The 12,365-nt window shown below is 45.0% G+C and overlaps 1 protein-coding gene across 1 annotated transcript in view; it reads right to left on the bottom strand.

Moving 5' to 3' along the window:
- The window catches only part of noc2l (NOC2-like nucleolar associated transcriptional repressor), a 30,716-nt gene extending 21,687 nt beyond the window's left edge, over positions 1-9,029 (bottom strand). The window contains exons 1-11 of the mRNA XM_083638365.1: positions 9,002-9,029; positions 8,501-8,647; positions 8,217-8,385; positions 7,857-8,091; positions 7,185-7,275; positions 6,999-7,077; positions 6,570-6,680; positions 5,588-5,701; positions 5,049-5,237; positions 3,257-3,396; positions 1,115-1,226 (exon numbers count right to left, since the gene is read on the bottom strand). Of these exons, the coding sequence (XP_083494491.1) occupies positions 1,115-1,226; positions 3,257-3,396; positions 5,049-5,237; positions 5,588-5,701; positions 6,570-6,680; positions 6,999-7,077; positions 7,185-7,275; positions 7,857-8,091; positions 8,217-8,385; positions 8,501-8,647; positions 9,002-9,021 (1,407 nt within the window). The 5' untranslated portion in view covers positions 9,022-9,029. The remainder of the gene's footprint in view (positions 1-1,114; positions 1,227-3,256; positions 3,397-5,048; positions 5,238-5,587; positions 5,702-6,569; positions 6,681-6,998; positions 7,078-7,184; positions 7,276-7,856; positions 8,092-8,216; positions 8,386-8,500; positions 8,648-9,001) is intronic.
- Positions 9,030-12,365: the final 3,336 nt, after the last annotated feature.

The following is a 12,365-nucleotide window of genomic DNA, read 5'->3' as shown; positions in this document are numbered from 1 at the left end:
AGTGTTTCGGGGAGTCGCTACATAACTGGCTGTGGGAAAGATTTGGGATGAAGAAGCCACTGGAAACTTGACTGTCCAGATCAACGGTTATCCGAGGTGAATGGCGGTTTAGTGGAGATGGTGTGGTGGAGTCTTACCTCCAACAGGAAGGGTTTAGTGGAGATGGTGTGTGGAGTCTTACCTCCAACAGGAGGTTTAGTGGAGATGGTGTGTGGAGTCTTACCTCCAACAGGAGGTTTAGTGGAGATGGTGTGTGGAGTCTTACCTCCAACAGGAGGTTTAGTGGAGATGGTGTGTGGAGTCTTACCTCCAACAGGAGGTTTAGTGGAGATGGTGTGTGGAGTCTTACCTCCAACAGGAGGTTTAGTGGAGATGGTGTGTGGAGTCTTACCTCCAACAGGAGGTTTAGTGGAGATGGTGTGTGGAGTCTTACCTCCAACAGGAGGTTTAGTGGAGATGGTATGTGGAGTCTTACCTCCAACAGGAAGGGTTTAGTGGAGATGGTGTGTGGAGTCTTACCTCCAACAGGAGGTTTAGTGGAGATGGTGTGTGGAGTCTTACCTCCAACAGGAGGTTTAGTGGAGATGGTGTGTGGAGTCTTACCTCCAACAGGAGGTTTAGTGGAGATGGTGTGTGGAGTCTTACCTCAGACAGGAAGGGTTTAGGGGAGATGGTGTGGTGGAGTCTTACCTCCAACAGGAGGTTTAGTGGAGATGGTGTGTGGAGTCTTACCTCCAACAGGAGGTTTAGTGGAGATGGTGTGTGGAGTCTTACCTCCAACAGGAAGGGTTTAGTGGAGATGGTGTGGTGGAGTCTTACCTCCAACAGGAGGTTTAGTGGAGATGGTGTGTGGAGTCTTACCTCCAACAGGAGGTTTAGTGGAGATGGTGTGTGGAGTCTTACCTCCAACAGGAGGTTTAGTGGAGATGGTGTGTGGAGTCTTACCTCCAACAGGAGGTTTAGTGGAGATGGTGTGGTGGAGTCTTACCTCCAACAGGAGGTTTAGTGGAGATGGTGTGTGGAGTCTTACCTCCAACAGGAGGTTTAGTGGAGATGGTGTGTGGAGTCTTACCTCCAACAGGAGGTTTAGTGGAGATGGTGTGTGGAGTCTTACCTCCAACAGGAAGGGCAGAACGGGCACAAATGTGTCGGTGCTGCTGGACAGGAGGGTGAGGGCCCGGCAGCAGTGCATCCTCAGTGGATAGTATCTTGATGTGGGAACCAGCCTGCTCAGAGAGAAAAAAATGGTGGTCAATACCTCCACCTGCTGGTGGCAAACTGTAGAGCGCAACAAGTGGGAGGTTCACGCAGGTCAGTGTGCGGTGTGTGTGTGATATGATCTTATACTGTGTGTTAAGAGATAACGGTGGTGAAAAGAATGACAGCCTTGCAGGTAACAACTGTGGCCAATTAAACAATAAAAATTGAATGCAGTAAAAAGATGATAGCGTTTAGTACACTTCTGGCTAGAAGACTTGTACTCCTTAAATGGAAAGACAAGTTTCCTCCAACTTTCAATCACTGGGTCAGAGATCTTATGGATCATCTAACCCTAGAAAAAATCCGATACGCTACAAGGGGTTGTGCTCTCGACTTTTATACCATCTGGCAGCCAGTCCTGGACCAGGTAGAGAAAATGGACGCTTCAAGCATTTCAAATGTATAGATTTACCCCCCCCCCCCTCTCTCATATTTATTTTCATTCATCTGTTTTTGTTGTTGTTTTTTCTTCTTTCTTTTCTTTTTCTTTTATGTGTCTTTGTGTACTGATATACTGCGATGTATGACATGATGTACGTGGTGTAATAGGCTAGGGGTTCTCGTGGGATGGGTTTTTGTTTAAAAGTGTCAAGTGTATTTAAATCTGTATTTTGTATGATATACAGAAAACGAATAAAAAAACTTTGAACAAAAAACAAAATAAAAATGTAAGTTTTCTGTGCTGTTATAGAAGTATCTGGGTAATTAATGACATGATTGTGAAGCTCATACTTGACTTTCAAATTTGACAGTTGGTGTGTCTGATTTTTGTGTGATTTTCTTTGATCTCAAAGTGAATAGAAATCAAAGGTATTCAATGCCTTGCAAACTGATCGACCTACAATCAAACCTAATGGGGCTTTTCCACTGACACCTTTGGCCGTGCCAGGCCATGCCGCGCCAATTTCGGTTTCCATTGAAATAAAAGTATGTGCCATGTTGTGCTCGAGATGGACTACCTCCAGAGTGGGCCCAAAGCGTGACCCGCCTCCAAGAGAGCTGCCCAACCTCAGGCAGTCCGTAACCACCCCCCCCCCCCTCCTCCTCCCCCTCAGCTACGCTACGAGCAGAGCGATGAATCTCTGTGGTTCCAGGTGTAGCTTCTCTCCTGGGTTTGGCTTTGTAGGGGATATCTGCTTATTTATGTTTTTATTGTGTTTTTATTTAACCTTTATTTAACCAGGCAAGTCCTTAAGAACAGATTCTTATTTACAATGTTTCCTCATCGCTCGGACCCGCCGTGTCAAGTTACTGCCGAGCTGATGAATTTCCTGCTGTGACTCCTTCGTACTAAAATCTACGTTTCCACTGACAAACTAATGGAAGGAAATGTGATGTTTATTCACCGTTTCAGCTGTGACTTTTTGACGCAGTGCTGCTTTGTGACTCGAGAGTCGTGCTTGAGACAAGCGCGTGATTAAAGACACACCTTCAGCCCCGTTATGTCACAGAAACACAAATCCCAGCCGTGCGAGGACAGCTTTTTGGATGGAAAAAGGCTTTAAGTTTAAGTGTACTGAAATGAGCCTAAACAATTATCATAAACACACTACTGTGGATCAAAATGCCTATAATCAATATTCAGGGGATTAAAATCTGGAGTTTGGTACATTTCGATTCCTAGGCTCGCGCCCGCCCTGCAGCTCGTCGAGCTGGCTCTACAGCTCGCGTACACAGCTCGACCACTGTGCGGGCTCACTTGCTCTTATGACATCACTGATGATGTCACAACTTTGCATCTTATGACATCACTGATGACATCAGTCATTTATGACATCACTGATGACATCATCAGTGGGCCTTTGTGACATCACTGATGACATCTTCAGTGTAGTCACAATGCCTCCTTGTGTGTATGTGTGTGTAGTGGGACAAAAATTGAAACAGAGAAACATTGCCCACATACTCCCTTTTATATATATAGATAATTCAATATGGTGTAATGTGCAGAAATGCTTTAACAATGTGTTTGAATAAAGTGTGTATATATACTCACTTGACGGTGCCTATGATGACTTGGCAGAGAGGATAGATGAGCGGGTGGAGAACGTCACTGGGGTGCAGGGTGCTGAGGACCCGACACCACAGGTAGAGGCAGTGGACATACTGCCAGTTATACACCGACTGGTACGTCTCCTGCACAAAACACACATGCAGACTCAGTGCTACAGTACGATGTCAGGTGCTCAGGAGCCAGGAGCCAGGCTCTGTGTGTTTGTTTGTAGCTCTGGGTGCAATTAACAGTGCTTAGAGAGGAACTAGGGTATGCATAGCTTATGCCTCCCACACACTAGAGGATAAAATGCCCGATTTAATGCCCGATTCCCCTCGGGGGGGCGTGGCCCGATTCGAGGCTAGTCTCAACCGATTTTTTGTCAAAATAATTGTCAAGTGTCTGGTGTCAATAAATTATTGATTGAATCGGAGCCTGCCCGATCTCGAATCGGGCATATCAAACATGTTTGATATTTACGATGGCTGTCTCCCGACGGAACCCGCAATAGCCAATGAGAGCAAGCAGACCGGGACTCGTCGACGCGTCATACCCGGATGTTAATGCAGCGCTCACAACAAACGAGCAACAGCCATGGCAACAGCAGAGCCATGTAGCTCCTCTCCCCAGCATCCTCACAGCAGCTTAAAACAGGGTGGACAGCGGCGGAGGGCTCTCCAAACATGCGCCGAGCGGAGCGGCCCGCCCCAAGGGAGCGGACATGCTGCAATATGAGCTCTCAGACAGGACGTTGTTTTAGCTTATTTTGCGAGGGTGTCCGCCCGCTTGTAGCGGACCCGCCGCTCGGCGCATGTTTGGAGAGCCATCCGCCGTTGTCTGTGGGAAAAAATTGCGGTTCTGTGGGATATAAACAGCCTACAGTCTAGTTGCTGGAATCGCTGTGAGTCGGTACTTCAAACGGCTGGTGTGTGGTCTCGCAGTCTGGCCGAATCGTCTAGTGTGTGTGTTCAGGCGATTTTAATGTTAAAATCTGATGAAATTGTCCTCATGTCTGTGGTCTCTCATGTTTTTAAAATCGGTTAAGATTTGAAAATCCTCTAGTGTGTAGGCAGCATTAGGCAGCACAGAGCCCTGTATAGGTGAAATCTGTGTGTGCTCATACACCAGGCAGTAGTAGGGTGTAAGTCAAACAAGCATCAACCAACTGCTGTGTGTGGTATGTCCTTACACATGATTTTCTAATTGTCAAGTGAATGCATGAGTTAAACATGTTGTTTTGTGATTATCATAGCTATAACAACACTGTGCTTCCACAGCACTTGAGAACAAAAGACAACATGGTTTCACTCACTCAAATGATGCAGACCCCCACGCCATCACCTAGAAAGTACTAGAACACTTCCATATTCTTTGATGAAAACGATTCTTAAAATCAGTCTAGAGGACTGAGAGTTTGAAGACTGAGAAATGTGTGGTGCAGCTCTGATAGTTCAGAGAAGGGAGAAGCCAGCACTCCAAATGTCTTTTCATATGATTTAATATCCTCAAACCTGGGCAGCAGACAACGGACGTTTCAGTCAAAGACCTTCCTCAGCGTTGTGCTCTGATAGTTCCCATTTTCAAGGTGCATTTAGAGAAAATTGGAGTTTGTGATTTGTGTAGTATTCAAATATTTGCATCCCTATTATGCAAGACAGCATCTCAAATTTATCTTTGGTTTCTCTTCAGAGTTTTCCATAAGGGAACCATCTCTGTTTCTCTTCAGAGTTTTCCATCAGGAGACCATCTCTATCAACAAATACAGAGCAGCTTTGAGGGCTGTGTGTGTGCTCACCTTCTTCTTGGTGGTCATGGCGTTCCTGAGGTGGATGGCCAGCTGTCGGATGTAGATGAAAGCGTGCTGGTAGGTGGCCTGTGTGTCCAGGGAGTACATCTCCGTCAGCGTTCGCTGCATGAAGTTGACCATGGGCAGCACGTTGGGAGACGTGAACTTGCAGTTCTGTACATAGGAGATGTACATTTGCTACGGAGAAAAAGAAGAAGAAAAATTGTACGCAGGGGGCAGATCAAAGTACTGCAGTTAACACGATTCAGCACTGGTTAGACAGATTGTTTGGAATCAAAATGAAATTGAAAAGGATAGATTCCAAACACACTGTAGCTCTCCTGCTTTATAATGTGTTTAACCCATTGATACCTGATGCAGCATTTGCGTGTATATATCCCTAATTTGTGTGTGTATCCCTTTAAGACCGTGAACCGCTTAAAGGGATACACACACAAATGCTGCATCGGGTATCAATGGGTTAAACGAAGGCAATCGGCAAAATCACACTTGTATTCCTCGAATACGTTCCAAACCATTGAGCTCACCTTGAGAATAGGGTTGAGGTACGTCTCCTGTTTGTGTCTGCAGATTTTGTTGAGGGACAGGAAGGCGAGGACCCGGCTCGTCTCCTCCCCGGTGCTCCACTGCTTCATCAGTTGCTAGACACAAAGACAACGTCGATGAGAACCAAAGCTATGAGAGAAGCACTCGTTCAAATCCTACACACAGATTAAGAGAACGGTTTGGGCAGATGTAGGGGCTGTTAGTTCAAGCCATTTGTCGACTAGTCGTACGTTTATGATCATAAATGTACAGTTACTCACAAAAGCCAAGTAAGGGAGGCTAACATTATACACACAGGCTACATATACAGTCACAACAGTTTATTAGCCGCTAAGAGGCTAAGTAAGGGAGGCTAACATTATACACACAGGCTACATACACAGTCACAACAGTTTATTAGCCGCTAAGAGGCTAATAAACGTTGTTACGTTGATTGTTACTCCAATCAAACATTTGACTCTGCGGCTGAGTTTTGAATGTTTATTTTGTGCAGTCCATAGCATCAAACAATGCAGTATGCATACTTGAAACAATGTCCGCCATGTACAAACAAAAGCGTAAAACGCATGTGCAAGTTACAGAAAATAAGAGCTCTTCAGTCCCTCTCTCCCCTGACAGCAAGGCAGGCTGGCTGGCTTTTGCACATTCATGCTAGAATGGATCGACCGGAGGGCCCTAACCCAGCCTCTGAAGCTGACCTTAACCAATCATCACTCCTCGTGCCTAAACCCAACCAATCATCACTCCTCGTGTCCCTCCGGCCAATCCGTTCTAGCATGGACCCTTGCTACCAACACATACAGACCCCCACCCCCCCGCTTCTTCTGCGACTAACGGTTGGTCGACTATTATGGGCCATCGCAGGAGAATTTCCCTACAATGATCAATAAAGCATCACATTATATTCCCCTTTTGGAAAAGCTTTCCTCCTCAGAAAAATGCCAAAGCTGAGGTATTTCTGACCTTTATCAGGTGCCGACACTGTTTGGGCAGACACAGGTAATAAGGTACCATCTGGTTGGTGTGCCTCAGGACAGCAATGATGACTGAGGCTTCGGTTAGACAGGATAACAGCTGAAGATGGGAGAGGGAAATGGTAGAAAGACAGAAGAAAGACAAAGACAGTTATTCATCTTTGTTGAGGTTATACTCAGCAAAGGGAGAAAATGACAAAATTTTAGAAAATGTAGGAAATAATGCAGCAGAGACATCACACACAACCTATAAATTAATGGTGGTGTTGTGTTGATAGAAAAAAACAAAAAAAACAATAATGCATCCCTGCATACTTTATCTACATCACAAAAACACGTCAAGCAGAATAAAGACAATTGAGAAGAACACAGACACACACACAGGAAGAAGTGGACAGATAAACAAACGGACACAAACCTGAACCAATCCACTCAGATACATCTTGATGTCTGTCTGATTCTTCTGCCACTTGTGACTAGATGATGGGAGCGCTGGCCTAAGAAAAGCAGAGGAAAGTGAGTGAGGAGCGGGCTACCTTTGCACAGATGTGTTAAGACTATCGAGGAGAGGTGAGAGCGGGCAGATGTGACATCTTCTTCTTACTTTTTCTGGTCTTTATCTGGCTTCAGGTTGAGCATCCTCTGCAGGGCCACATATATGTCTCTGATGCAGAACAGGACCAATGCGTTGAACACTGTAGACACAAAGCGGACAGAAAAAAAGGGGGAATGAGGGAATGTGGGTAGAGGAAGAGGCTTAGCGCAACACAATCTAAAACCAAGCAATAAATTAAATATTTTTGCTGCATTTTCTAAATTGCAAGAGGCCACCTATTACCGTATTGGAACTGGTTCGAAGTCGGCAAAATACCCACATTTGTTCATCTTCAAGTGAAGCAAATGTTCTTATTCCCTCGCCTGCTCCCCACATCCCAGTGTGTTTGTCAACATATCGGCAAGTGTTCAAAAGTGTAGGCACAGGCACACTTCTCAAAATTAAATGAGAATATGGCGAAATGCAATATTTGTGGCACGGTCTTCTTATCGAGCAAGTGTGATGAATAGTCACTGTAGCATAACATCTAATTTTGCTCCTAGCTGTGGTTTTTCCACGTGCTAAAAACAAAATTAAATAACAAAGCTGTGTCCATGCGCACAGCAATTCAGATTATAATATTCAGTAAAGGAATCAATATGCAGTAATCAAAATGTGATTTTTCTTTTTTGCTACAATCATGAAGCCCTAATAGACCTATATCAACACTTGGTGTCCTACCTGAACTGTCTGCCACCTTGTATCGACAGTCGGCCCCTCCTTCACCCTTGGTGGTTGCCACAGCAGCCTTGAAGGCCTGGGTGACCTCTCGAAAGACGCGAGGCGTGGGGTTCTCCTTGATGGCGACTCTCCAGTCTTCAATCATTTTGTCTGTTACTTTGATGGTCTCCCGCGCCTTCTTGGATTTCTGGGTCGAATGTTTTTGCTCCTCCTCGTCATCGCCGTCATCGGCATCCTACGTTTCAAAACACATTAATGTGAAGATCTTTGCTTTCATGGGAGAACTCTCTCACTCACACTCACACACACACACACACACACACACACACACACACACACACACACACACAGCTGGCCTACCTCGAGTTGGTCTGGCAACGTGTGGTACTTCCTCTCCTCTTCATCCCCAGAGCTGTCTGTGTCATCAAAGTTTAGGAGAGTTTGGTCGTTCTCTTCCAGGAACTTGTAGAACTCCGGGTCTTTGCTCTTCAACCTGGACAGCTGGTCCTTGTGCTGTGAAGCCTTGCCCCTAACAAGGAAGAAGAGGTGAAGAAGAAGATGAAAAAGATGCCTCTCTGTCCTCGAGGGGCAGATGGTTTTGTTGTTCATGTTCTGAGGGAATGGTCAAGTAGCGAAACACTCACTTCACATTATTCGATGGATCTGGATGTTTCCCTGCTTTCTTCTTCTTCAGGCCATTCTGTTTGGGAGTTCTGCCTCCAGATTCCTCTTCACCTGCAGAGTCAAAACCTGACAACAGGAACTCGTCCACGCTGAGGTCTTCTAACTTCCTACAATAAAAGACAACATATGAAATAAGTTAGCAGCAACGTGGTTAGTTAGTTAACAAGCAGCAAAAGGTGACCTTAAAACATTTCTGGATAGTCTGACGAGAGAGAGAAATAAACACATGACAGCTGAGCTTTGCTAAGTTAGCTAGCACTTATTAGACAGCTAAGTTAGCAAAGTAGCTAACGATGGCTATGTTGGTTAAAAAAAACAAGTGTCTCGCGACTCGCGAAACCTACAAATTCACCGAATGTCCTGTCAGTATTTTAACGTTCAACCACATCATCAGGTCACCATAAAACATCACAATGTCACGTACGGTATAATATAAAGTAAAGAAAATAAGCTCGCGATACCTTTTCTGTTTGCCTGCCATGCTGGATCCACAACGTGATACCAAAACTCAATACCCACAATCCCTCTCGGTGCGGAGGAGGAGGAGCCGAACAGGTTGGTTTTCTGTTTCATGGTGCTACACCGCAAGAAGAAATGTGTTTATGATATGATATGATATGAGTATTTTCGATCTGACACTGTAGGTGTCACGTTTCGCTTATAATAGAATGTAGAAGTACCGCAAATGCGCAAATTTATATATGAATGCGTCGGTGGGATATAGAAGAAAGAAAAAAGGCAGCCCGGAGAGCACGAGAAACACAAAATGCTGAGAATACAAGAACAAGCACTGTTTTGATGATACACGTGATGATGAAATTACACGATTACACGAATTCACAAGACAGACCGCTGAAACAACATCGCAGTGAATCCATCCCTTTTACAACTTAGTCCATAACTTTACCAAGGCAAGAAGCTGGGAAAGGCTAGAAACAGAAAGAAATCATTGCTGTCCTTTCGACACCGACGACGGCTGGTGAGTGATGATTAGCCTAGCCCTAGCTAAATGAATGGCATAGCAGCTAGCACAAATCACACTATATATGATTGGTAAATAAGCAGTGGTACCAGAGGAGCGCAGGCGGTTGTGCTTATAAGCAAAATGTTAGCTACCATTACAGTCAATGGTTGGTAACGACGTTACAGACTGCTGAAAGAATATTGGCATTTCGGGGGACCCCAACGGTCTTTATAGGTAATGAGGGGTTTAGATTTATCGTTAAATGGGAAAATGAAATGTCTAATGTGTATATCGGTGGGACACCCTGTTATAATAGAAAAAGAAAGAAAAAATATGTTGATCACATCTATTCATTTTTTGGACGCTTGTTTGATTATCTGTCGAGGGTAACCGAGGTGGGGGGGTGGTCAGGTTCTGGCCAGTGATTGGCGCAAAGCTCCGCCATCCGTGCGATCCGGGCGATATTTATCGAACGCCACCACAACCAATGGAACCTTGTTTTGGCACTTCCGTACCTTGAATGACCAGAAGGCAGCACTTAAGGTCGTACGGGGCACATAACGCTACACCATGGCACACTAGCACTACACTAGTAACGCCAAATACAAATAAAATGCACCTGTTACGGTGGCATTTGCGCCTAAGATAGCATTTTATGTATCCAATAACAGTGTTGTAACTTGCGCCATGATCGGCAGGTGCGTGCGACTCCACCTTAAAAATTGATGTCAGCGTTCATGCATTTTGCATTTACGTCAACCCCTCTGGTCAACCCCATCGAGCACTAAAGAGGCTTTCTTCATATTATTCCGTACTGCTTGAATCAAAAAGATGGACAGGCAGCCAGACACTGGTAACGTTACCGATTTTCAATCAACCTGAATGCGACAGCGGCTGATTTCTCCCCCCTCGCCTCGAAGACGACCCTGTGTTCAACGACAGCCGCAACACAGCCACTGGTAAAATAACGCTCTCTTCTCTAGCCATGACATCCTGCTGATGATAGCTGCTGCCTGCTGCCGTTATTCAAAATAGATGGGGGTGGGTGGGGGTTGCGGGCTGCTTCACATCATATAAGGAGGCTTGATACGAATAGAAACCTCTGTCCAAGAACAGAAAGACAACAACAACATTGAGGGAATAAGATAATGCATGTACTCTAGCCATGTAGCCTTTGTCTGGACGCCAGCCAATCTTTTGAGCCAGACAAGGGGAAGCGAGATTTGAAAAGCAAGACTTGGCTGCCCTCAGTGGCTTTTTTTTATCATGTTGTTTTGCTATCTGTTTAACTTCTCGCTGCAGCCTGGCAGCTATCTATATTCAGACGTCTCAATTTGCAGATTGTCTCATATTATTCCCTTGGGCATGAGGACACAGAGTCCTCTCAGACAGGACACTGAGGTAACCTTCCTGTCCCTATTGTGTTTTGGAAAGTGGGAGACCCAACGCTGGTCGCCATGCAGCTGTGCTGACATCTGAGATGGTCCCTTAGTTGGACAATGAGAGACCTAATAAATGATATGATGCACTCACTGATACCCTGCTAAGAGACACATAAGACTCAACTGAAGAGACACCTAAGACTCCACTATACATAACTAATAACGTACGTGTGTGTGTGTGTGTGTGTGTGTGTGTGTGTGTGTGTGTGTGTGTGTGTGTGTGTGTGTGTGTGTGTGTGTGTGTGTCTAAATGCAAAGGAAACACTTGTATGTATATGAGGGATCAGCCGAGCAGCATTTTGGTAAACAAACCGCGTCACTGGGTGGCAACGGCAATGGAACCCTATGGAGCCCAAATGGCGCGAGGCTTGTGTGTCTGACTCTCGCCAGTTAACTCTGTTTACATTTTAAAAACTGCGACAGTTCACACAACTTTAACACGACATGCATATATTATACATCAAACTCTTGAGCTACTTCTGCTCTCACTCAGAATGTGAAAATATAAGCAATGTCATGTATAGTTTTTGAGATATTAATGTTTGTTTGGCACAACTCATACTATTAACTGCCGTGGGGTTCCACATTTCTGGGTGACTTCATGCTGATTCATCCTATATGAACATCAGCATTGTCAAAAAGCAAACTTACTCTTTTTTTTTTAGTTGTTAGTTGAGTTTTTTAGTTGACAACGTTTCGGTCCTTAGACCATCAGGTACAATGAAGAACAAAAAGGCAACACACCTACAACTCATCAGATGAGGCCAATCAGTGACCTTGGGCTGACAGGTAACCCCTCCCACAGACTGTGTGCATTGGGCCAATCGGAGAGAGGGCTCAACCCATACATCACCAAAAAAGACAGGCAAAACAGTGACCTTTGACCTTTTATCAGTGCCACAAATTCAGAGTGAAAATAATCAATTTCTTTAGTCTGTTTTAGCGCCGTTCTGATGTTACGATCATAGTCCCGGTCTAAATGACATACTCTACTCAATAGTTTGTTCATGGATTGGAATTGATCAGAGCATCATTTCTAAGATGCATTGCCGCATACTTCACGGTTCTGCAAAGTCAAGTGTGTTCACAAGAAAGCCCAGGTGGATGAGAGCACCCTGCTGTCTACTGTCTACACAGCTCATTCTGGTGCGTTTATTCTACTTGCTGGTGAGGAGACATCGCAAACTTGATTAGACAAGACACTCAAAGAGTCTTGATTAGGTCAAGAGGTGAACCGCCTACGATAATTCAATTCCAGTTTAAGTGATAGTTTCCGTTCCTTCTTTTGACCCAATCGTCATTGTCATCTTAAGATATAATCAGTAGTGCCAGCAGCAATGAATGTCAAATACTCAGGCCAGCCAGCCTCTATGCCTTGGCCTAGGCCTTGTGTCATAGCTGTCAAGTTGGGTAACGTTG

Source organism: Poromitra crassiceps, assembly GCF_964638095.1.
Source record: "Poromitra crassiceps genome assembly, chromosome: 6".
NCBI classification, from domain to species: domain Eukaryota; kingdom Metazoa; phylum Chordata; class Actinopteri; order Beryciformes; family Melamphaidae; genus Poromitra; species Poromitra crassiceps.
This window is presented reverse-complemented; position numbering and strand designations above follow the sequence as displayed.